This window comes from Phocoena phocoena, chromosome 20 (assembly GCF_963924675.1).
Source record: "Phocoena phocoena chromosome 20, mPhoPho1.1, whole genome shotgun sequence".
Classification (NCBI taxonomy): Eukaryota; Metazoa; Chordata; class Mammalia; order Artiodactyla; family Phocoenidae; genus Phocoena; species Phocoena phocoena.
Window position 1 is genome coordinate 52,744,065 of NC_089238.1, and position 26,217 is coordinate 52,770,281.

General features: G+C 52.1%; 1 protein-coding gene across 1 annotated transcript in view; it reads left to right on the plus strand.

The window, feature by feature from the left end:
• Positions 1-26,217, plus strand: part of CMIP (c-Maf inducing protein) — a 234,070-nt gene that overhangs the window by 173,917 nt on the left and 33,936 nt on the right. Inside the window, exons 4-7 of the mRNA XM_065898949.1 lie at positions 10,318-10,479; positions 15,328-15,369; positions 21,799-21,861; positions 24,298-24,378. Of these exons, the coding sequence (XP_065755021.1) occupies positions 10,318-10,479; positions 15,328-15,369; positions 21,799-21,861; positions 24,298-24,378 (348 nt within the window). The remainder of the gene's footprint in view (positions 1-10,317; positions 10,480-15,327; positions 15,370-21,798; positions 21,862-24,297; positions 24,379-26,217) is intronic.

Genomic DNA, 26,217 nt, shown 5'->3' on the forward strand with positions numbered 1-26,217 from the left:
ATGCAGAGGACGCGGGTTCGTGCCCCGGTCCGGGAAGATCCCACATGCTGCAGAGCGGCTCGGCCCGTGAGCCATGGCCGCTGAGCCTGCGCTCCGCAACGGGAGAGGCCACAGCAGTGAGAGGCCCGCGTACCGCAAAAAAAAAAAAAAAAAAAAGAAAGAGAAATGCTGGAGAGGGTGTGGAGAAAAGGGAAGCTTCCTACACTCTTGGTGGAAACGTAAATTGGTACAGCCAGTATGGAGAACAGTATGAGGGTTCCTCAAAAAACTAAAAATAGAACCACCAATGATCCAGCGATCCCACTCCAGGGCATATATCCGGAAAAGACGAAAACTCTAATTAGAAAAAATACATGCACCCCAATGTTCACGGCAGCACTGTTTACAATAGCCGAGACAAGGAAGCAACCTCAACGTCCATTGACAGAGGAATGGATAAAGAAGATGTGATACATATATACAATGGAATATCCCTCAGCCATAAAAACAAATGAAATAATGTCACTTGCAGCAACATAGATGGACCTAGAGATCATCATAGTAAGTGAAGTAAGTCAGACAGGGAAAGACAGATAGCATACGATATTACTTATATGTGGAATCTTAAAAAAAAAAAAAAGATACAAATAAACTTATTTACAAAACAGAAACAGACTCACAGACATGGTTACCACAGGGAAAGGGGTGGGGAGGATAAATTGGGAATTTGGGATTAACATATACACACTACTATATAAAAAATAAATAAACAAGGACCTACTTTATAGCACAGGGAACTATATTCAATATCTCGTAATAACCTATAATGGAAAAGAATCTGGAAATATATATATATATTATATATATATATAACTGAATCACTTTGCTATACACCTGAAACATTCTAAATCAACTATACTTCAATTTAAAAAAAAAAAATAAAAGGAAAGCGGGCTGTGTTTGCTCTGAGCCAGAGCCCACCTCATGACTCTTTGCGGAGGACGCTAAGCCAGCCCTGTGCTGACGTCCTCCCGAATCCTCCTTGGAATTCCCTCTGCAGCTTCTCTGGGTGTCCAGGCGGCTCCTCGTGGCATTAGTGACGGTGGAGGCGCCCAGGTGTGCAGGCAGCACGGGACCAGGGGCTTCTGCGCTCCGGTGATGGGCTGGAGGAGACGTCAAGCGTGGACGCCAGCTTTTCCAACCCCGAGGGAACAAGAGGAGACAGGAGGTCAGGTCTTCCCCAGCAAGAGAAAACCTAACCGATCCCAAGCCGAGGGTAAGCTGGGAGAAGCCGCTGAGAGCAGGGGCCCCGGCTGCCACCTCCATAAAATAAAAGGATGGGAAGGGTCAGCTCGAAGGGCTGAAGCGGACCAGCAGGGTGACCGGGAGCCAGGCTCCCTGGGGTCTGCCTTGCTTTGCTGCTCACCAGCTGTGTGGGTTTCCCATAACAAAGTACCACAAACTGGGTGGCTGAAAACAACAGAAATGTAACCGCTCACAGTTCTGGGGCCAGAGGTCCAAAATCAAGGTGTTGGCAGGGCCATGCTCCCTCCAGAGACTCTAAGGGAGGTTCCCTCCCGGCCTCTTGCAGCTTCTGGTGGTTGCTACACTCCTTGGCGTTCCTTGGCTGGTAGAGGCGTTGCTTCAGTCTCTGCCTCCACCTTCACCTAACTTCTCTCCCTGTGTATGTGTGTGTCTTCCCCTGGCCTTTTTATAAGGACCCACCCTAATCCAGCATGACCTCACCTTCACTTGATGGCATCTGTAAAGACCTATTTCCAAATAAGGTCACATCCACAGATACCAGCGGTTATAGGACTTGGACATACCATTTTGGGGAACATAGCTCGCAACACCAGCTGTGTGACCGCAGGCAAGGTATCACTCCCTCACTGCCCCCTTCTCTGTATCATGGGGACAGAGCAAGCATGCCTCCTAGGGAGGAACAGACGAGGCACCTGGGGTTGGGTTCAAGAGCATCTCTCTTATCTGGAAACTACTGGAAAGTGCAGACTCCCAGGCCCCATCCAGCTCTACCGAGTTAGAATCTGCCTTTTAACAAGCTCCCCCTGCAGGTAGTTCATGTGTTTGCTGTGGGCTGGGAGGGTTAAAGGATTCGGTGTAGTAGCTGACGACAGTGGAAGCCCTTCCTACATGTTGGCCGTTATTTCTTTCTTTCTTTTAAAGAACAGGTGTCATTTTTTAAATTTTATTTATTTTTGGCTGTGTTGGGTCTTTGTTGCTGCACGCAGGCTTTCTCTAGTTGTGGCGAGCGGGGACTGCTCTTTGTTGCAGGGCTTCTCTTTGGTGCGCGGGCTTCTCACTGCGGTGGCTTCTCTTGTGGAGCATGGGCTTAGTTGCTCCGCAGCATGTGGGATCTTCCCAGACCAGGGCTCGAACCTGTGTCACCTGCATTGGCAGGCGGATTCTTAACCACTGTGCCACCAGGGAAGCCCAACCATTATTTCTGATTCTTATTCTCCTCCCTTTGACAAATACTGAGAGCACCTTCCATGTGCCCTCAGCCATTCCAGCCACCACACAGAACAGTAAAGAAACAGACAAGGCATTATCCCTGTCCCCAAGGAGCCAGAGCTCAGTGAGGAAAACCACCACCTAGAATTTTCTCAGTGCAGTCAGTCAGATCCGTGGGATGACTGGATTTTGCCAAGGTTGCAGCAGGCCCCAAGAGCCAGGTAGGATGTGGTACCCAGCTGCAAGCCTGGCACCAAGACCAGTACATCTCCTCACCAGCCAGATGCATGGTTGCCCAGGCAACCAGGCGATGCTCCAGAGACGATGAGCGGGACACTGTGCCCGAGGTTCTGCTGTTTCCTTGGAAGCAGTAATGACTGCAGGAAGACCGTCTCCAGTGGGCACTTAGGGGGCAGAGTGCCATGCTCTTCCCCTTTTTTCAAACAAATTGCCCATCTCCCCAGGACCCGGCTTTCCAGGCAGAGGACATCCAGACGCCCAGCTGCAGCCAGTCTGGAACTGCCCCTGGGCTCAGCCTTCCAATTTAAAGGGCTTCTTGTTCATTTCAGCAGGAGGCAGCAGCATCCATCAAGGCAGAGAAAGCACTCAGGTGTGCCTCTCAGAGTGGCACGGTGATCGGGGACTCAGGATCGGGCTCGACCTGGGTCCCAGCTCCAGCTCTGGCTCTTACTAGCTCCTTGACTTAACCTCTCTCAGCCTCAGACTTCTTATCTGTAAAATGAAGCTAATTATACTGCTCCCACTGTCGGGTCGTCGTGAGAATTTTTATAAGTGTGCCCCCAGAAGCGCACTGGGTTGGCAGAGGTGGTGAGTTACCTGGCACACACATCCATAGCCCCAGGTGAGTCTTGAAGGAATGAGGAGGTCAGAGGCCCCCCTGTCTAGGAATCAGGGAAGCCAAAGAAGTCAACCACTTGGTCATTCTCCCTGGGTGTGCAAAGGACATCTGGGGACAGCCCCTGCAGGCCTTGGAGGGAAAGTTGGAGGAGATGGGCAGCGTGCCGCTCACATACTGGCCCCAGCAAATAGGCGTTGCCAGAGTGACGGGAGAGGCAACGAGCACGTCACTGGTCCTCTGGGGCATGCTAAGACTTTAGGACAGCCTGCCCAATAGAACTTTCTGCAGTGATGAAAATGTTCTCTATTTGCACTGTCCAGTGTGGCAGCCTCTAGCCACGTGTGGCCGTCCAGCCGCTGGAATGCGGCTAGTGGGACTGAGGCGCTGAATTTTCAGTTGTATTTCATTTTAATTAGGTTCAGTGTAAGTAGCCACACGGGACTGCTGGCTGTCGTGCCGGGCAGCACAGCTTTGGGACACCCCCTGGAAAGAAGTTGTCACAGCCAGCCCAGCTCCCGCCGGGCTCCTTTCTCTCATTGGCTCCAGGAGCGCCCTCTCCTTTAACGACGGGTGGGGGGAGCATGCGTGCTTGCGTGAGCCCGAGCTTCGGAGGCTGCAGCTAGCGGCAGAGCAACCGCCCCGTCAGCGGGAGGCGTGGTGCCCGCACATTCTGAGTCACACCTCTCCTGGAGAGGGGCGCCTGCCCGGGGCCGGCTTGTCTCCCGTGGAGGAGCCGACGGGCTCCACTTTCCCAGGCCGGAGAACCCGGGCGTCTGTGGTTGACTCTGCGGTATAGCAGCATTTGCTGGAGAGATGGCGGATGTTGCCCAGGTAACGCCCCCTTCCTGATAAGCAGAGGGCGAAGACTGCAGTGGAGGAGCGGCTGGCTCTTCCTGCTGGCTCTGTTGTTTCGGGAGCGGGTGGGGCTTAGTCACAGATGCCGGGAGCCCTCCTGAGTCCTGCCTGCTCTGGATCGCTCACCCACAGGACTTGGTGGGTGATAAGAATGAGCGCTGCTGTTTTGCGAGGAACAGGGCTAAGTGTTTATACATATCATCTCATGGAATGGGCATGGCAAGCCTTTGATAGTGGTTGTTCTCATCCCACGTTGCAGACGAGGAAAGTAGGGTGTCAGTAATACGCTGTAAGTTCCACGAGCACTGGGATCTGTCTGCTTTGCTCACCACTGGTATCCTTCGGACTTAACTCAGTACTTGCCACACCATACTAGACGGTTCCCAGTAACTGTTATTGGATGATTAGATAAATGGATGGATGGATGAGTGGATGGATGGATAAGTGAATAGGTGGATGGGTAGATGAAGTAGAGCTTAGCTTTGAACTGAATTCTGCTGATTGCAAAACCTGCACTCTTAACCACGAAGCCATACTGCCTCTGACTTTTTTTTTTGATGTCCTCCACCTACCTGGGTTGGGATTTTTTTCTTTAACACCTTAATGAAGGTGTAATTTACATGGCATAAAATTCACGTATTGTAAGTGAATGATTCAATGATTTTAGTAGATTTATAGGGTTATGCGACCATCACAATGCAGTTTTAGAGTATTTCCATCATCTAAAAATGCCCTCATATCTGTTTGCAGCCTAATAATCCCTGTTGCCACCTCCCAACCCCAGGCAATAACCGTTCCACTTTCTGTCTCTCTAAATTTGCCTTTTCTAGACGTTTCCTATAAAAGGAATCCTCCAGTAAGTCTGTTGCATCTGGCTTCTTTCACGTAGCGTATTTGTGAGATTCATCCATATTTGCAGCACATATGAGTGTTTCCATCCTTTTTACTGCCAAGTACTATTCCATTGTCTGGATATACCATGTCTTGCTTATCCATTCATCAGCTAATGGACATGTGGGTTGTTTCCACTTTGGAGCTGTTATGAATAGTGCTGCTATGGACATTCACGTGCATGTCTTTATGTAGAGTCTCTTTTTCTCTTGAGTAGATTTCTAGGAACAGAGTTCCTGGGTCATGTGATAAATTTACGTTTAATGATTTAAGAAACTGTCAACCTGTTTTCCAGTGGTGCTGTACTGATTTACATTCCCAGCAGCAATGCACAAGGATCCCATTTTCTCCTCATCCTTGTCAACACTTGGAGATACCTGTCTTTTGGTTCCAGCCAGCCTAGTGGGTGTGGAGCAGTATCTCGTTATGGTTTGAACCTGTGCTCCCCTGATGGCCCCTGATCTTGAGCTGCGTTGTGCTGTTACTCCTTGGCTGGGTGTGGTTTGACCTTTCCAGCCATGGGTTAGCACACTTTTTCTTTAAAGGTCCAGACAGCAAATGTTTGGGGCTTTGTGGGCTACATTTGATTCTGTTGTGTATTCTTTTTTGTTGTTGGTTTTTTCCCCTTAACAACCCTTAAAAAAAAAAAATGTGAGACCATTCTTGGCTTTCTTACACAAAAACAAGCAGGGAGACAGTTCCGAGGTTCCTGTCAAAGGAATCCAGCAGCCCATCCGCTCCAGACACGGCAAGCGGTCACCCGCCCCTTCTGGTGACATGGGCTTAGTGGAGGGACCATAGGGCAAAGCTGAGGGCCGGGCTTCTGGGTGTCAGGGTTCCAGAGGCATCCCCAGCCCAGTCCCACCGTGATTCATCACGAGATGAGCTCAGCAGAGCTCCTGGGATGAAATGTGCTGATCTGTCACCCAAGGCAGAGTGACTAGGCCCCCACGGTCCTGGGCAGGCCTCCCTCTGTCCTGTGGCTGCCCTGTGCCAGGGCTCAGAGCCTCTTCCGGGCGCCAGCCACCTGCCCACACCCCAGGACCACGGTGTCACAGCTGCACTGCCCCCCTGCTGCTCCCACCAGCTCTCAGAGCCTTGGAGACGTGTTCTAGCCCTCATCCCAGACCATCAAGCGTTCTTGCAGCCTTCCTCTCGGTGTCTCTTGGTGAATCTGCGCCTCCTCTCCATCATCTGCACTGGCCCTGACCCATGTAATGGAAAGAGGGAGACCTCTGGGGTCCACCAGAGCCGGTGTGTACTTGTGAATTGCCCCTTTCTAGCTGTGTGACCTTGGGCAAGTCATGTCACCTCCTGGCCCTGGTAGTCTTGTGTGTAAACAGGAAACTAGAGCCTGGGGCAGAAGCTGCAGACGCCCTACCTCTTGGCATGAAGACTGTAAACACGGTGACTCTGCCCTGGAGGCACGTCTTTTCCTGGTTGTGGGAGCATTTTGGCCTGGGCACAAGGCAGCCAGAAGTCCAGGAAGTTGGTGGGTAAACAGGGCCGCTTCCTTGCTCCTTGGGTGGGTCAACTCTAGGGCGTGATCCACACTGTCTCCCAGAGGCCCCCTCAGGACTCAGCCTCGTCCCCACAGTGGTGGCGTTGCCTGTTACCCAGTCCTAACACTTGATGATGCTCTGGCGGTGACTGACGGCCTTCTTCTCCCAGTCTCACTCTCACCCCTGCACTGATGTGTCCTCCATCACCTCCCCAGTAAATAAACCATCTGCGCTCGGGTCCTCATCTGCGGTTCTGCTCCCAGGGCCTATGGCAGGTCCCCAGCTCCTGGGGTTACTGTGAGGGTGGAGTGAGATGATGCCCCGAAGTGCTCTGCACAGTGCCTTGCGGGTCGTTAGACGTTAGCCCTTGTCAGCCCCTGGGAACTTCTGGTCTTGAGTGCAGCCTCTGTGACCACTCTCCTTGGGACGCTCCTTAAGCAGGGGCTCGTGGGAAAGCTGTTGACGTCCGCGGCCTGTCAGGGGGGCTGTGTCTGTGAGCCCGAGGCTGGGCGCGCCCGTGAAGGGGCTTGCTGGGGCAGGCGGCGCCCGACGGGCCCTCTCACCTGGGCCTCACTGTCTCGGCGACATCGAGTGTGGGTCCTGAGGACTTAGGGGCCGAACTCGCGGCCGCCCACCCCCACGGGCGAAGTTTAACCGAGGGCCAGCTGGAACAGTGTTCACCAAAGGTTAATGATGGCTCTTTCTAGGTTGTGGGATTTTCAAGACCTTTTTCCATTTATCCTCCCCTTTGTGCTTTTCAGTGTGGTTTACATTTCTTACAATGAGCATGCCTCGTTTTCACAAAAAGAGTGAAGTCATTTTTCTTTCAAAAGTAAACAACTTGCAGCCGATTACGAGAGAGGGCGCTTAAAGTGCAGACCATATTCCCGTCTAGAATCTGCTGTGGGAATGCACGGCTGTGCGTCCTTGTGGTTTTCTTTGGGGCTGAATATACGGTGAGTTTCTGTGACCATTTCATGGTCATTTAAAAATTAAACAATTCTCTGGGCCCAGAACAGAACCGCAGTGTCTAGGACTCAAAGGAGCGTTCATCTTCGGGGATGGGCCGGGTTCTTGCCTTGGGAAGTGTCTCTACCGCTTCAGACTTCGGGCACTTTGAATTTGTATAGACATGGTCATGCTCCTGGCTCACAACACCAGTCAGGTAACTGGGACTGAGGCTGGTTACGGTCCCAGGGGAGCCTCAAGAGGCTGGGTGCGCCTCATCATGAAAGTCACGGAGTTCAGCAAATACTGCTTGTCACCATCGTCTCCATCAACAGTGTATTTATTATTCACTGAACACCCACCCCCAACAGGAGTTACCATGCGTTTCTTCCAGCCCTTATAGGATCTAAAATGATGGACAAGTAAGCGTTTCTACTCTTTCCCATTCCCTACTTGACGAAAACTGTGCTGTCTTCACGTCAAAAGCTTGGAGCTTGTACAGCCACTATGGAGAACAGTATGGAGGTTCCTTAAAAAAACTACAAATAGAACTACCATATGACCCAGCAATCCCACTACTGGGCATATACCCTGAGAAAACCATAATTCAAAAAGAGTCATGTACCACAATGTTCACTGCAGCTCTGTTTACAATAGCCAGGACATGGAAGCAACCTAAGTGTCCACTGAAAGGTGAATGGATAAAGAAGATGTGGCACATATATACAATGGAATATTACTCAGCCATAAAAAGAAACGAAATTGAGCTATTTGTAATGGGGTGGATGGACCTAGAGTCTGTCATACAGAGTGAAGTAAGTCAGAAGGAGAAAGACAAATACCGTATGCTAACACATATATATGGAATTTAAGAAAAATAAATGTCATGAAGAACGTAGGGGTAAGACAGGAATAAAGACACAGACCTACTAGAGAATGGACTTGAGGATATGGGGAGGGGGAAGGGTAAGCTGTGACAAAGTGAGAGAGTGGCATGGACATATATACACTACCAAACGTAAAATAGATAGCTAGTGGGAAGCAGCCGCATAGCACAGGGAGATCAGCTCGGTGCTTTGTGACCACCTAGAGGGGTGGGATAGGGAGGGTGGGAGGGAGGGAGACGCAAGAGGGAAGAGATATGGGAACATATGTGTATGTATAACTGATTCACTTTGTTATAAAGCAGAAACTAACACACCATTGTAAAGCAATTATACTCCAATAAAGATGTAAAAAAAAAAAAAAAAAGCTGGAGAGAGGGAGGGAGGCAGTGCGGCCGGCAGAGTGTGTGGGAGGAGGGAGAGGCAGACTACGGAGATTGACATAAGAAGGATCTGGGATGACTATGGGAAATAAACTTAGGTGTAGTTAACTAAGTGGGTGATGGTGGTGGCGCAGGGGTATGGTTAGCAAATAAGAGGCTCCAGAACATCATGCAGTGTGGGAAAAACATGGGAGAAAAAAATGGGGTGCTGTCCGGATCACTGAGGGTTGTCCATTTCATTCCTTTAAAGTTTTTCAGAAGAGGCAGGTTGAGTATCGCGAGTTCCCTTTGGGTTATGTGGTTGTGCTGTTTGGACTACGCTTTTGACTCTAACTCCTTACAGAGAGGGGACCACCTGGATCCAGGATTTATAAGGGTTCCGCATTGGAAGAGGCCACAGGGTATTTTCATGCATAATTTACAGAAGACGAGGCTGAGGCTCCGTAGGTGAAATACTTTATGGGAAGAACCAGGCCTGTCTGATCCTACAGTCGACCACCTGTTCCACCACCACGTCTCAGCACAGAGAACTACCCAGTTGGATGCAGAATTTGCCCCCCAAATGCTTCATTTTAGGCCTTGGCTTCCAAGACCCTTTGTAATTCTTAACTCAGAAACTAAGTGGTCGGGGAGACACTGGTGGCCTACAAGCTTCTCTTTGAGCCTTGGGGCCAGTGGGGGACCCTCACCTCCTCCTGCCCTCATTCAGACTTTGGTTCAGAGATTGTGACATGTCACCCAGCTGGCTGCTGGCTCAGTGACATTAAAATTAGGTTTTCCCCAAGGAGCAGAGAGCACTTAATGAAGTTTATCCAGTTAGAGACAGAGATGCACAGGCAAGCCAGGCGGCAGTGGGGCAGGCCACTGCGGAGCCGGGGGAGCGCAGGCTGGGACCTCGGCCTCAGAGAGGGCTTCTGTTTCCATGATGTCAGAGGGCGGAACCAGCCCGGCCTCATATGGACAGAGCCGCGGCCACTGCCCCAGCCGCTCGCCAGCTTTGGATGCGGAGGTGAGAACGCACCCATCTTAACTCCCCAGGTGGAAGCTGAGGACCATTCTGGGCTCGGTCCCCACCTGGCTGGAGCTGAATTCCAGGCCCCAAGCCTGTCTGTCAGGTTTCCCAGCTGAGCACAGTCTCCAAGGGGACCTCTTAGGGTCAGGGTGAGCAGAAACAGTGCCTCCAATGCAAAGAAAGTGCCTTTGTGGACCCGGAATGCTTCCCCTCCTATTGCGTTTGAATACTTGGGGAACAAGTTTGGCAAAAGATATAACCTGAAGGATAAATAGCTTCATCTTTTTTTTTTATGTCATTGGAAAAGGAGTGGAAATTACTAGCGTTCAGGAGGCCTGGCTATCTGCAAATGCAGCCTTCGACTTGGGGCAAGACTGTCCCTTCTTCGGGGGTCGGATTCTGATGGGGCGGGGAGGGGTCCAGACGTGGGGCCTTTCACATCCAGTACATCTGATTCTTTGATCGTCTTGTATATTCCACCCCTGGCCTGTTAATAACACGTGTGGGTCTCTTTTTCTCTCCCCACCAGAAAAAGATTTACAAATACAAGAAAGTCCTGAGTAACCCAAGCCGTTGGGAAGTCGTCTTGAAGGAGATCCGAACTCTGGTGGACATGGCCCTGACGTCCCCGCTGCAGGATGACTCCATCAACCAAGCCCCACTGGAAATCGTCTCGAAACTGCTCTCAGAGGTAACGCTTCCCCTTGGCTTGATTTCACACTGTGCCATCCCATTCCCCACCCACGCAGCCCCCGCCACTTTGAAGTCGGCTTCCTTTACACCTGCTGAGTACCGCCCTGTACCAAGCAGCAGAATCGAATTTGAGTCTGTGTTGTCTCCCTTTTGCGGGAGGAGGTGAGCGGTCCCCCAGCGACACGAGGGAGTTGAGAAGGAGGTTTGCCCCCGGTGCTTCCAGCTGAGCCGTCCAGGGACGACGGTAGAGTGGTTGCCTCCCTGTTGTGCCCCAAGACTGGATTCGAGGGAGGACATGGTGGGTGTTGCTCTTGGGCCGAGCTGGGCTGGCGATGGTGATGATGGCAGCTGCTTTCAGAATTCTCTAGTTCGTTCCTGAGCAGGAACACGTCCGTGAAGCCCCCAGACTGCCCTTCCTATACCCATGGCGTTGGTCCGCCTCCGTCTCCCCCCTCCCCGTCCCCCGCCAGCACTGGAGGTCCAGGCAGACATGGCTTTCCGCTCTAATCATCCCTCGCAGCCCATAGCTGTCCTTCAACTCACACAGGATATTAAAAGTCGAGAGATTTCACCACAAAATAGGAATTTCCAGGTTCTCTTTAAAAACGGTCGGAAAATCCAGCAGCACTTTGCAGCTCGCTGGGCCGCCCATCTGAGCCGTCGGCTTTGCCAGGCAGCCCCACATTTTGAGTGTGTGCCGTGTGCCAGGCGCTGTTCTGCGCACTTGGATGAAGATGGTCCCCTGCCCTCCTAGAGCTTACATTCTGGCAGGAAAGACAGGGGGACCTGAGGCTTTAATCCGTCAGTTAGGCTGCCCGATGGAGGGCGAGGGGTGCTCGGAAACATCTCTCTGTTTACTGTGCACCAGTGCTATTTTAAGCACTTGACAGATATTAATACTTCTCTCATTTATTTGCCTGCCTGGCCCTCTAGGGACACTGGGGTTGATGACTCCTGGTTTCAGCTATGCGTGGCCAGCAGAGCTATCTCTCTGTCCCTCTCCCCAGGGAGCGTCCCCTGCTTCTCTGGCTGCCCCGGTGCCCTTGATGGCTTCTCCCACCCACCCCTCCTCGGACTCCGGCACAAGTTCCCTGCTACCTAGAACCTCCGCTTTCTCTGCAGACCCAGGCTGGTCACTGCCCGTTGGTCCAGGAAACTGGCCCAGGCCTTCCATGTCTGCTGAATAGAGAGGGTCCCTCGCCCTGGGAGGAGGTGGGAGCGAGAGGTAGAAAGTGGGTGGCAAAGGAGCAGAGGACGTGTCTGTCCTCGGGTGGGAGACCAGCCTCGTCCCACAGAAGAGTAAAGACCCTGGCTCTGAAATGAATCACGGTCAAGGTCTGGGATTTGAGGCCTGTGCCGTACACCCGGCCTCGAGTCCAGGCTTCCCACCTGAGCGGGAAGGGCTTGTCGGCAGGCCCGGGACTGGCTTCTCATCTGGAGAAGGGGAAGCAGCTCGCCCTCAGGAAGCACCTGCTACATGCTGGGCAGGCGCCGGGTGCCACGCACACAGCATCCCATCTAATCCTCACGCTCCCCGAGAGACAGCCCTTGCTGTCTCCATTTCACAGATGGGAACGCTGAGGCCCAGAGATACCGAGTGACCTGCCGAGAAAGCAGTGGGGCCAGAAGTTTCACCTTAAGGCTGTCTAGCTCTTACTGCAGAGCTGCACCGCCCACCCCATCAACCCCTCCAGTCTCAGCCGCCATCACACCGTCATTAAATCAGGCTTGTCATCAGGACGAAGGAGAAGGTGGCAGATGACACTGTGGCCGACCGCTGGTGGGATCTCTTGCCCGTCTCAGATATGTTTCATGCATCACTTCTGAGGCTTTAGATCAAGGATCTCAAAGTCAGGTGATCCCAAGCGCTAGGGTAGAGAGACAGAGGCATTTAAAGGAAATATAAGGAGGAAGCTTGGATTTGCTATGCACCAACTGTGAGTCAGGCAAGGGGTCCGTGTTATCCCCAATTTACTGCTAAGAGCTGCTGTTTGCGAGGGACAGAGCTGGGACCGCAGCCCAGGTGGCATCCCCTCCAGTGAGGCTAACGCCTCTCCGAGCGATGCTGACGTTTTCTGAACACGTTCTCTGTGGCGATCACAGAGCCGTTTTACATTTCTCCCAGCGACCCTGCAAGGTAAGTATTAAAACATACGGAAATGTAAACAGAGGCTCCAAGGGGTTAAGTCGCCTGCCCAGGGTCACTTGGATGAGGGGTAGGCAGGACCCAGGCCCAGGTCTGCCCAACTGCAAAGCTAATGTGACATTACCTGAATTGGTAGAGACTTTTTCATGAGTGAGGGACCCAGCCACCAAGGACGGCAGTTAAGAGCAGGTGTGCAGAGTGAGGAAGACCCGGTTCTCCTCTCAGGAGCTCCCTGGCCTTGCTCAGGGTACTGGATCGCTCAGTGCTGTTTTCATCTATGAGTTGGGGCTAAGATTAGCACCCGTTTCACAGAACTAGGGATTGGATGCTCTAATATGTATACAGTGCCTGGCACTGTGCCTGATGTATAGGGACCAATTGATAACAGGTCACATTTCTGTTATCGTGGGAGATGGCTGTGAACTTGACCTTCAGCACCCTCAACTAGATGTCTAGAGGGGATGGGTGGAAAAACAAACTCTCCCTCTTTCTTGCCCTTTTTTGTGTATGGACTGGATTCCCTGTCTGTTCTCTTTACTTAAGCTGTTCCTAAGGCCTCCTCTTAAGAGGCCCCAGGCATCACCAAAGCGACCAGAAGGTGGGCAGGATCCCAAGGGAGGGAAGGGGAGGACAGGCCTGTTAAAGCTGGCATCCCCACCCTCCCGGGCCTTTGTGGGGTTGAGTGTGTGGAGTGGCCGCTCGGTTCAGGATTCAAGTGTCCCCTCCAGGGCAGTGGCTGTCAGTGAGAGCTCTCCACCCCGGGTCAGAAATGGCCTTAGTGGAGAGAAGTTTCCCTGCAGAGTGCCATGTGCCGTCACCGGTGACTGGGACCAAAGAGATGGCACCTGTGTTTGCCAGAGGCTCTTCTTGGAAAGGTGCATGGGTGTGGTGAGGGATGGCTGGTCCCTTCGGAGCTCCCACGGCAGCCTGAAAGGTGGAACCTCCCCTCGCATGGACTGAGCTGTATAGCTCAGTGGTTGGCGGTATAGGCTTTGGAACAGGACAGACAGGGGTCAGATCTCCACTCCACCACCTGTTACCTGTGCTCCCGGGTGAGCCACTGGTTGCTCATCTGTCATTGGGATAATAGAACCTATCCCAAGAACAGGAAATGGGTGGGAGGAGTGTAGCAAAGCCCTGACAACAGTGCCTTAGGTGTAGTGAGTAGGAAAGACCAAAGCCAGGCTTTCCTCTGCCCTCAGCTGAAAAATGGCTGGTGTTTAATAATCTGTCATAAACAGGGTGCTCAAGCCACACCAGCATCCACAAAAAGAAAAAGGTGTTAGAATCCAAAAAACATCCTCCCACGTGTCCTGGATCCCAAGCACGTAAGTCAGGCGGTCTCCATGGGAACCGGGACGCTCGTGGCGCTCAGGCACTGACCCTGGTTCTGTGCCGCCTTCACCCCTTGGGCAGCCAGCTTACTGGACAAAAGGAAATCCACAGCTCACTAGCTTTTCTTCCACTCGTAGCTGGTGTAAATGCATCAGCTAACAGGTACTTCTCAAACCTGTTCAGCCTGTGGGGCTCTTTCTAGAACCCGGGAACAGTCAATCTTGGGGTTTACTGCCCAACGAGGAGGTGCGTTATGAACAGCAAACACGGCTGTTAGGAAATAAGAGTTGACACCAGTGAAAGCTGGTGTCCACTGAGACAGATGGTCAGAGCAGAACACACCAGGACACTAGCAAAAAAGACAATAGTGGCCGTTTCTGAGTTTTTTTCAGTCTCTTGCTTATTGTATATTCATCCGTTTCCTCATTCGCATCCTCATTTGCATACACAGGATGGTGGTCACAGGTACCAGCTGTGTAAGCAAATTCCAGATTGCGGGGCGGGGGGGCGGGGGGGCGGAAAAAAACCCTAGAAATTTAGCAAGTTTAATCCATTCCGCTTCATATTTTTGCAAGTTGATTGCTAGAATTTAAACATAGCTGGACCATCTTGGGCCAACTCATGGAACACTAGTGCTCCCTGGGAACCTAGTTTGGGAACCACTGAAATATTCCATGTGCTGCTCCCCAAAGACTACCTAGCACAAAGTCAAGGCCCGAAAGTCTGTTTCTTTACATGTTTATTATGAAGCTGCCTCTGGCCTTCCAAGTGGCATGTGTCACTATGACGAGGGCCAAGCATGAGTTTAAGCCCAAAGAGGAGCCCCATCTACGGAGGAAGAAACTGTCTCACTGAGAAGTGACTAGTCCAAGGTCACGTCACTCCGGTGGTGAAACAGGGACTTGGAACTCAATTCTTCCTGCCCCGAAGCCGTCCTTCCCCTGCTTCCGACCCTGCCTTTGAGGGTCTTCTGATCTATTTAATTAAGAAAAAGGGACAAGTGCCCTCTGTCCGAGAGGCTGAAAGCATTTGAAACTGCATGGGCCTTTGAGATGCAAATGTTCCATTTTATTTATTAATTTATTTTTAATTTTTAGTGGAGTATAGTTGATTTAAAATGTTGTGTTTCTGCTGTACAGCAAAGCGAATCAGTTATACGTGTACATATATCCACTATTTTTTAGATTCTTTTCCCATATAGGCCATTACAGAGCATTGAGTTCCCTGTGCTACATAGTAGGTCCTTATTAGTTCTCTCCTTTATATATAGTAGTGTGTATGTGTCAGTCCCAATCTCCCAATTTCCATTTTATTAATAGTGTGTTTTGCTTTGTTTTCCTCCTGCTCTCTCCGCTTATCCTTCAGAACACAAACTTGACTACCCAAGAGCATGAAAACATCATTGTGGTAAGTCCCGGGCAGCCCCTCTCCCTCTGCCCACCTCCTGTGCCCACAAGCCTCCCCTGGTTTGAGTGAACTCTTGAAACGCCAGCATCATCCCCCAGCACAGTGGCCTTGCTCAATTTTGTCTTTTCTATCAGGCCAGACATGTCTCCCTCCTGCCTTTGCACGTGTCAGAGCCCCCGTTGATTGGGGGGATGTAATTATCAGTCTCTGAGGTTGGTAGCAAATGTGCCTTAATCGCCTCCTCCTTCCCGAGTCGGTCGCAGGGAGTGGAGGCCGGAGATGGCAGAGACCGTATAATTTACTCTCAGCCCGTAACCCTGTTAGCTGAAAGGTAAACTCTCTCTTTCTTGCCCCAGGACATGCTCCCAATTAATCCACACCTAGAAACCCGTATTGAATTCCCTCTGATGTGCAAAGTGCGATGGTAGTTTCTGGGACTTGACTTTGATGTGAGCATCTTTGGTGTAAAATATCTTCCTGGGTGATTTTAAACTATGAAATGTGGTTCTCCCAAGAGAGAAGAAAGAAATGAAGTTGCACCTACTGGGTGCCAAGCACTGAGCTCTGTATTTGAATCCACAGGTAACTAAGATGGCCCCTGCTCCCAAGGAGTTCTTGGTCTACTAGATGAGATCGCTGCAAAAATAAGAGGCGTGTAACACAGAGAGTAGAGTGATAAACTCACCTGGGAAAGAAGCCAGAGAGCTTCCCAAAGGCAATGATGTCTGAGCCGGGTTTCGAAGGATCAATAGGGGTTTGCCAGATGGCAAAACAGGGGAAGGGCTTTCCAGAGAGAGAAAACAAAACATGCAGAGAAATTTTTTTTTTAATATTTATTTATTTGGCTGCGCCGGGTCTTTAGTTGCGGCACGTGGGATCTTTGTTGCCACGTGCGGGATCTTTAGTTGCGGCATGTGAGAACTAGTTCCCTGACCAGGGATCGAACCTGGGCCCCCTGCATTGGGAGTGCGGAGTCTTAACCGCTGGACCACCAGGGAAGTCCCATGCACAGAGATTTAAAGCAACATGGCATATTCCGGAAGCTTCAGCGTTGCTGGAGCATAAAGCCTAAGGAAGTAGGAAGCAGGAAGGCAGAACTTGAAATGGAAGTGAGAGGCAGAGCTTTGTGTGCCCAGGAAAGGACCTGGAACATTTACCTGCCCAAGAGGTCCCGCGGCTGCAGCCTTTGACACAAGGGCCGCATCCCAGACACCGTGCCCCTCTGAGCTGCTTTAGGGCTTCGGGAGCCTACCCACTTGGCCCTGGCCAGCCCGGCCTGGAGAATCACCCTCCATGCTGCAGCTGGGTCCTGTGGGCACCAAAGGACGTGAGCCTTAGGGCTTTTATCGTGGAGAGTAAAGGCAGCAGCTTCTGTGGTGTCCCAACCGCAGTGTCTGGCGCATAGCAGCTGCTCAGTGGGTGTCTGCTAAGCATATAGAGGTTTTCCCCATGCTCTGCTCTGACCACCCATTGCCTCCTCTTGCTAGAACAGGGACAGCATCAGCCTGGACCTCCCCAGTCACCCACCACCACGTTTCTCTGGCATGTTATTAATTAATAAATTCACTTAACGAAACATTCGTTGACCTGTGAGGACAAGTATGTACCAGACGCTGGTCTCTGTTGCACAGACAGAGGTACCAGTGAGGGGTTACTGTGTGCTGGCGGAACCTGACAGATAATCCAGAAATCACGTGGTCCGGGCTTGAGATCTGTTCAGGGTGTTAGGGGAGCACAGAGGGCAGGCACCTGACCTCCTCTCTCAGGGAGGGGAGTGGGAGGGGGACGGCAGAGGGCTTCAAGGAGGAGGTAAGTGAACTGAGTCTTAACAGGTGGATAGGATGCTCCCGGGAAAGGCAGTCCAGGCAGGGAGCCCAGCACAGGCAAAGGCAAAGAGGCTCTCGCTGGTGGAGAAGCAGGCAAGGATGTGGGTGCCGGGGAAGGAGTTGGCATCTTCCCCTCCTGGTTGGCAACACCTGTGGGTCCCACTGTGCTCCTCAGCCCTGGAAGGAGGGTCAGGGCTTTGGACTTGGGAGGAGCCTGGGAAAGGAATTGTGATCTGAGAAATCCAGCCTGCATTTATTCAGCTAATTTGGCTGGGCTGACCCCTTAATGGGACTCAGGCATCAGCGGGGATGCCTGAGAACAGGGAAGAATTCGAACTCAGGGTCTGACCCTCAGCCCCCCGTTTTACAGCCTTGCTTTCAGTGTTCTCTATTACCCATGCTGTTATTATCGTGAAGCCTTCTGTAGCCTCCTTTCGTTCCAGCCATTACATTTTCTGATTTGACCTGTTGGCAATTAGTCTTCTCCCAGTGGGGCTTGGGTTTTGTTTTGTTTTTTATGCACTTATTTTTCAAAAGTACTTCCATAAGTAATTTAAGTTGGTTTCATTCAACCCATCAGTCAGGCGTCAGTGCCGTGGGTAACAGCTGGCGTGTCACTGGACAAGCGTGGACCCAGAGTCCAGACTCCGGCGGCGTTCCCACGTGCTGGTGAAGGACGTGGGCTTAAAGCTGAGTGTGGTTCAAGTTCAGAGCTGAGTGCAGACCCTGGGCTCCCCCCCTACCAGCTGTGACCTTGGGCGAGTAACGGAAGAGCTTTTAATTTCACTTAAAATATCTTTAAAATATTCTTTAAAGTACTTTTGTGAGGATTTCATGAGCATATTTTCATTGTTTAAAAAAAAAAAAAAGATTTCACCCCTTCCCAGCGACCCCCTCAGAGGCAGCCCTGGAGGTTTTCATGGGGTGACAAACCCACAGAGACAGACACGGTTGTGTTTTTATTTTTTTGCTTTTAACATTAAAGATGTGAAGCTTGATGTGTTGTCCTGTGTTCGATTTTTCACTTAACAGCATGTCTTGGAGATTCTTTCAAGCCAAGACATGCAAGCACGTGTCTAACCCAGGGTTTCTCGCCCTCGGCACTAGTGACATTTGGGCATGGATGATTGTTTGTGGTGGGGCCGTCCTGGGCATTGTAGGATGTTGAGTAGCCTCCCTGGCCTCCACCCACTAGAACCCCACCCAGCATTCCCCTGTTGTGATGATCACACTGTCTCCATACATGCTAATATCCCTTGGGAGCGGGGCAGAGCTGACCCTGGTTGAGAACCACTGTTCTACCCCATACTCCATTCTTTCCACTGGCTCTAGAGTATTCGTATTTAACCAGATGGCCATTCAGATCATTTCCAGCTAACTTGACACGCTAAGCCTGTCCCCTCATCTATGAAATGTGTGTGATAACAGTGCCTTTTCCTGCAGGGCTGCTGGGAAAGTTAAACGGGCTAACACACCGAACATGCTGGGAAGAGGGCTAGGCTCATAGCAAGATGCCACAGAAACATAAAATCTTCTTAATAATACGATCTAAAACGATCCTTACTCTGTGACTGGGGCAGGCCTTGTAACAACCTCCCTGACCCTCTGTCTCTTCATCTGTACAAATGGAAATCACTACCGCTTGACCTCACAGAGTTGTCACGAGGATCAAATGAGATAATAGCTGTGGAAGCGCGGAGCCCACGCCTGACGCCCACTGTGGGCGCTTAATCTGTTCCCACTCCTTTATTCTTTGATTCATCCCTGTGAAAGAGGTGGGCCCAGCTTGACTGAAGGGGCTGAAGCCAGGAGGGTACACCCTGCACGTGATCCTTCCTCCCAGAGGTGGTCCCAGAGCTCAGTGTGGGGAGCGGAGACGCGGGCCAGGCAGCGACTCGAGGGCTGGGGGAGGCGCTTGCCCTGCCCCGCCACCCATGCTGTGGCCTGACCTCTCCCTGCGTTCACCAGCGTGGGCAGCCACGAGCCCCCACCTGACTTCTGAAAAGGAGCGTGCAGAGCCCGAACCGTGGGCCCGGCCTACTTTGGGGTGTTTCATCGTCTTTCATTGTCCCATTTCTCCTCCTATGGAGTTATCACGATCAGGTCTGAGCCCACCAACCCCCTTCCCACACCGTCGGGGAGAGCTGCCTGTGGTGATGGACATGCTCTCCGTTTGCGCTGTGCATTGCAGTGGCCGCTAGATTCATGGGGCCGGTGAGCTCTGGAAATGCGGTCAGTGCGTCTGAGGAACTGCACTTTCAATTTCATTTCCTTTAGAATCGTTTCTTGGGAATTCTATGGCGGTCCAGTGGTTGAGACTCCACGCTTCCACTGTAGGGGGCACGGATTCAATCCCTGGTTGGGGAACTAAGATCCCACAAGCCATGGAGGGTGGCCAAAAAAAAAGAAAAGAAAGAAAGAAAGAAAGAAATCGTTTCTTCCGTGTCAGTTACAACGGGGAGAGTTACACGTGGCTAGTGGCTACCATGTTGGACCGCCTAGCCCTAGGCGAGTGAGACCCTGGGCCCCGTCTCCACTTGTTGGTCAGCCTGACCGTTACTGCTGTGAAGCAGAGACTCAGCTTTTGATGATTTCGTCTTCCACATAATGGGGAGGATGGGCCGGTGGTCATCCCCCTACTGCCATCGAGCTACGTGTTCCTTCCCCTAACGGTCCTGAGACAGGCAGAAGCCCTCACCGAGGGGTACCCACCCACATCCAAAGGCTCTGCTTGCGGGAGCAGAGCCAGGAGACCCTCTGAAACCAAGCAGGCAGGGTCTGGGCTACGGGGCTCAGTGATGTGGAGACCCTGTCATCACAGAGCCTTCCTGAGGAGTCAGCGAAATTGCCGCTGTGTCCAGTACAGCCCAAGACGGTCCCCCTGTGCTGGTGTCAGTGACAAACTGTACTCCAGGCAGTGGGCTTATCCCAAGCCTGAGACACCAAAGCTTCTAGGGTTTTCTCTCATCACCTCCCCCCAACAGCCCTGTGAATTGGTAACTCTAGTTTTCCACGTTTTATAGACTAGAAGACGAAATGTCCAGAGAGGCCAAGCTGCTCACTCAGTCACACAGCCCGGCAGTCTCGGTGCTGGGTCCTGGGTCTCCCGTTTCCTAATGTTGTGACCAGTGTGGAACTGGGTCCTGGGTCTCCCATTTCCTAATGTTGTGACCAGTCCACAACGAGTGGACTTCACGTAGGCATTAACCATCCATCCCATAATGAATGTTTATGGAGAGCTGGCCTTATCTCAGGCTGGGAGAGGCACTTTACACCAGGGGTTCTCAATTGGGGCCGATTTTGTCCCCCAAGGGGAATTTGGCGATGTCTGGACGTAGCTCTTTTTCCATTGTTCCAATTTTTTATTTGAATTTGAAATTTAGCAAAATCGTTAAAACAGAAATTATGAAAGGGGCAGAAAAATCAAGAATCAAACACCATCTGAGCCATGGGAACCTTGCACAGGAACGGCAGTGGGAACAGGTAACAGTGTACAGCTGGCCTAAGAAGGCTCAGTGGTGGGACTTCCCTGGCAGTCCAGTGGTTAGGACTCCACACTTCCAATGCAGGGGGCGCGGGTTCAATCCCTGGTCGGGGAACTTAGGATCCCACACGCCACGCAGCACAGCCAAATTTTTTAAAATTAAAAAAAAAAAAAAGGCTCGGCGAGGAATGAATTCAAGGGGCATTAGAAATTCTAACCTCCCTTAATATAAAATGAAGTGCATCTGGAGACAGGTTTTTTTTGTTGTTGTTGTGTTTTTTTGCGGTACACGGGCCTCTCACCGTTGTGGCCTCTCCCGTTGCCGAACAAAGGCTCCGGACGCGCAGGCTCAGCGGCCATGGCTCACGGGCCCAGCCGCTCCGCGGCATGTGGGATCTTCCCAGACCGGGGCACGAACCCGTGTCCCCTGCATCGGCAGGCGGACTCTCAACCACTGCGCCACCAGGGAAGCCCTGGAGACAGTTTTGATTGTCATGGTTGGGTTGGGGGTTGAGAGCAAGGATGCTACCAGACATCCTGCAGTGCACAGGACAGCTGCGCTGCAAGCAAGGGCCAGCCGCAGGTGCTCACAGGGCCAGGCTAAGAAGGCTTCTCTGCACAGATTACCTCCGCTCACCCTCAAAGTGATGCTCTCTGGTTCACCTTCCTGGTGGGGACCACAGGGTTAAGAGAGATGAAATGGTCACATCATAGCAAGTGCCTGAAGCAGGACTTGCACCCAGAACTCTGCCCCCAAAGCCTGGGCTTATAAGCACCACACGTCCTGCCTCGCAGGCAGGGACTGTTGATCCACGGGGGACGCGGATGGTCATCCACAGGTCGTGAAACCCCTAAAGTTGCATGCATCGTTACAGATGTATATTTTTCTAGGGGGCAGCCCAGAGATTTTATCAGCTTCGCAGTGGGAGCCACGTACCCCCCCACACACACAATTTAGGAGCTCTGGCCGGCAAGTTAGAGGATGGCTTTTTTGCCCAGAGGGTGACAAGGAGGTTGTGCTTTCCACCGTGAGTTAACCGTCTTACGTAGACACCCCCACCCCCACCCTTACGATTCCTTCCAAGAGATTCCGACTGACGTTTGTTCCTTTTCTTTCAGGCAATCGCTCCTTTGCTGGAAAACAACCATCCACCACCAGATCTCTGTGAATTCTTTTGCAAGGTATGGCACCGCTGAAGCAGGCCTGTGTTTTCAGGAAGCAGCCTGTCTCAGTATGTGCATGGCAGGGGTTGGTTTTGCAAAATTTGCTGAAAACCAAACTTAGACCCTCCCCCGGCCCCGACCCAGGTCAGGGCCCCAGACACAGCCAGAGACAAGCCAGGCACCCCGTTCTTGGGTTACAGCCCCCTCTCCACCAGACAGGTGATAAGCGAGACCCAGGGTCAGACCAGCAGGTCAGGGAGGGGCATCAGAGTTTTCCTTGGAATGTCTTCCTGGCTGTCTTGGGAGAAGTTTGCAGCAGACTTTCTGAGCTCCTGACATCAGAGCTGGGCTATTATTATTAGCCAGGGCTCCTGTGAGCACCAGCCGGCCCACAGTGAGGGCACAGCCGTGGGGCTTTCCCTGAACAGGGCAGGCAGGCGGGGGATGCCAGGTGAGCTTGGAGGAGCCCTGGAGCAGGACATCCAGTCCCAGGGACCCCACGCCAGGCCAGCCTTGCAGTGGGATCTACGTGGAACATCCCCAGAGCGCGTCAGGGACCAGGCATCCCCCGTCTGAGAGCACCTTGGTGGCCCGGGGGCTGGACCAGCACACGATCCTGTTTGATCCTTTGCTTGGTGATTTTTTTTTTTTTTTTTTCCTGTACGTGGGCCTCTCACCGTTGTGGCCTCTCCCGTTGCGGAGCACAGGCTCTGGACACGCAGGCTCATCCTCTTTGGCCCTGTCTCTCCATCAGCAGACCTTTCCCAGCGACCCACAGAGCAGAGGGTGGGCCCAGCCTGCTACCTGAAATGCCCAGGTGCATCTCTTAATGTGGGCGTGTGCCAGTGCGTGCCCTCTGGCCCACGCGGGTGAGCCCCGAGTGTACAGTTGTGTGTGTGTGTGTGTGTGCAAGGGCGTGTCTAGGCATCGGGCCCTGTGCTGTACCAAGGCCCCCCTCCCCCGTGGGGAACAACTGCGGAAGGAGTAACCACTTGGTGGGACTGCACACGACTAAGACAGACCTTCTCTGCCCCCAGCACCTGGTGTTGTGCCCCCAAGCGGGGCAGGCAGGTCACCAGTGTATGGGCTCCTGAGAGAGCGGCCAGCTGCTCCCTTACCTGTCCCGGCGGGTCATCTCCTCTCTTAGTATTTTGTCCCATTTAAACCAGACCTGCTCCTTGTTCCCCTCTCAAGCAGGGTGGTTTCTCCCAGATCTCACAGCGTTCAGACTTTTGTTCTAGAACATTGTTCTAGAACAATGGACCTTTGTTCAAAGTAAATCATACCTGAGGGTTCCTGGTAGCACAGTTTGAAAAACAGTGATGTGGAGGACACCATCCCTTTTGGCATTTCCTGATAGAACTCCCTGGGTAGCTGCCCTGCCGTTTGGAGCGAGGGGCCCAGGCACAGGGATCGGTGAGACTCAGGGCTGTTTTCCCTCGGGTGGCGGGCGGGATTGGAGTCGCAGCCTCAGCACTTCCTCCATCAGGCAGCCCACCCAGAGAGGAAGGCTTGAGGGAACAAAGTCGCCTCCACCGGGTCCACTTGGCCAGCTCTCTGGACACACCCAGGCAGCCTCTCCTGCCAGACTTGGAAGCCAGGACCCCGAGATTTGGGGAAAGTTTACTTATCAAGAATAGTCTAGGGGGCTTCCCTGGTGGCACAGTGGTTGAGGGTCCGCCTGCCGATGCAGGGGGCACGGGTTCGTGCCCCGGTACAGGAAGATCCCACATGCCGCGGAGCAGCTGGGCCCGTGAGCCATGGTCACCGAGCCTGCGCGTCCAGAGTCTGTGCTCCGCAAAAAAAAAAAAAAAAAAAAAAAAAAAAAAGAATAGTCTAGGATTTCTAATCTTCCAAGTCCAGTGTCCTCTTCCAGGGTTGGAAACAGCACCTTCAGGCCCAGGCAGGTTTAAATGTGGTAGAGCAGCACATCGTCTGTTCCGCCTGAAGGCCTTCAGTTTCACTTTGAAAAACAAAAACCCCATGCTGGTGAGATAAAATACTTCCAAGAGCTGCGTGTGGCCTGCACCCTGCAGCCAGCTTATCAAAGCCTTCAATTGAGAAGTCACAGAATTTTCGAGATTCTGGCATCCAAGCACTAACCCCGGTATTCTTGCACCTGATTTTCAAGAAACTCCTCTGGTAGACCACGTGCGCCGAACCTTAGTGCTGTGGGGATCTTGCCCTGTTAAATAGGATTGTGTGGGAACGGACTCCTGTCTGTACCCCCCTGAAACAATCTCAGACCGTCAGTCAGATCAAAACAAAAAGCAAACAGAAGATTCCATCCCCACCCACTTTTCTCACTCCCCCAAAATGAACAAAAAGGTATGCAGCAGTATTGAGCAGGGGAACCCAGGCACCAGAGCCGGGCCAGACCACGGTCAGGGCTTCCGCAGGCCCCGGGTGGACCCCGCCAGGCTCGGTGCTGACCATTTCCTCCTGCCTCCCCAGCACTGCAGAGAGCGGCCCCGGTCTATGGTGGTCATCGAAGTGTTCACCCCCGTGGTCCAGAGAATCCTCAAGCATAACATGGTAAGTTCCCCCGACACCCGGACCACAGAGCCAGGGGAGGGGCGCAAGCTTCCAGTCTTTCACTTTTCCCAAGATTTGGGGATGGGGTTGGAGGCTGACGGCCAGGGACTGGGCTTGGGGTTCTGTTGCACCCTGTGGGTTTTCATGCACCCTACCCGGCTTGGTTCTGGTTTTTGCTCTTAAGACAACAGGAGGAATCTTTCCACGGTAAGAATGACAAAAATAATGTGGCTGGGGGAGAAGAGATAGGTGTGTAGAGTCACAAATAATATCTGTAGAAACTCAGCCCTCGAGGAAGGGGAGGGAACTCCTCACTCCTTAAGAGGGGGCTACCCATAGGAGCGTCCATGGAAAGGGCAGAAAGAGGGCTGTACACAGTGCAGAAACCTGACAGTCGTGACCTCAGCCAGAGGTCAGGGTCACCGTCCACAGTGTTAAGTCACAGTGCAGCATGTACCCCTTGGTGTGATGTGAGGAGGAGGGCCCTGGACCTCGCGGGTCTTCTCTCTCAAACCCACCACCTCAGTCTAATCATAACAAAAACGTCAGACTAATCCCAGCTGAGGGACATTCTACAGAACACCTGATGGCCCTCAGAACTGCCAGGTCATCGAACACAAGGAGAGTCTGAGAAGCGGTCACAGCATAGAGGCCCTAGGAGACATGATGAGTAATTGCAGTGGAGTTTTCTGGATGGGATCCTGGGACAGAAAAAGGACATTAGGGGAAAATCGAGGAAATCCGCATAAAGTATGGACTTAAATTAGGTTAATTTTTAAAAACATAGGCGCAGAATTTCATTATGCACTCAGTGGTCCAGGCTCTTGTAATCTGCTGGCCCTTTTGCATTCTGTCCTCAGTCCAGTGAGAGCAGCAAATGTCATTGTTTTCTCTGTATTACACATGGGGAAACTGAGGCTGAGCAAAGTCCTCTAACTGGCCCCAGGGCCACAGCTGGGAATAAGAACAACTAGCACCTACTCTCAGGTATTTACGGAGCACCTTTCAGAGCCGGATGCAGTGTGACGCTCCAGTGTATTATGTCATGTGACCCCCATGACGGCCCGTGACCTCCTTCTGCAGATGAGGATGTGGAAACCCAGAAAGTGCCGTGGGTTCCTCCCAGAACCTGTGGGCAGCTGTGATTTCTGTAGGTTACTCAGGGCCCTGTGGGCAGGTGTGGTCTCTCATGAGTGGTGCTAGGGAGCCGGCAGTCTAAAGCAAGGGCTGGTGTTCCAACAGGCTCTGCTGAGCCAGCCACCAACCTGGACTGACGTCGCCTGGGTGGCGTGGAGGTGTCTGTGTCATTGCATCACACGTTGGGCCCCTGAATCGGTTGTGGGGTGACCGTGACTAATGCCCCCCCACCCTGTCAAGAGGCAGCATGTGAAAATGGCTCTGAAAAGGGGTGACCTGCTCACAGTTTTGTTTGTCAGGTAGCTTTCTTGTCTCGACACCAGATCCCCAAAGAATAGTACATAACCAGAGTTAGCTTCAGAGTCTTTCTCTGCACAGCATTCCAAGCAGCCACTACCGGTTGTACCATGTTGGTACCCTACAGATTCTCTTTACCATTATCCCTGAGTGATCCCACACCATAATTAAGTTGTTGCTTATTTCTGAGATCCTCCTTAATTTGAGATAAATGTATTTCTTGTTTTCTGAACAAGAACTAACAAAGAAACTCCCCTGGGGGATGGGTGTGCGCGTGTGTGTGTGTGTGTGTGTGTGTGTGTGTGTGTGTGTGCTGCCTTAGTTAGGCTTTAATCATTGCAAGGGCACTCTGTGGCCTGGGCCAGCTGGGAGGAAAAGGTCCCTGATTGTTAACTTCCCCCCCCC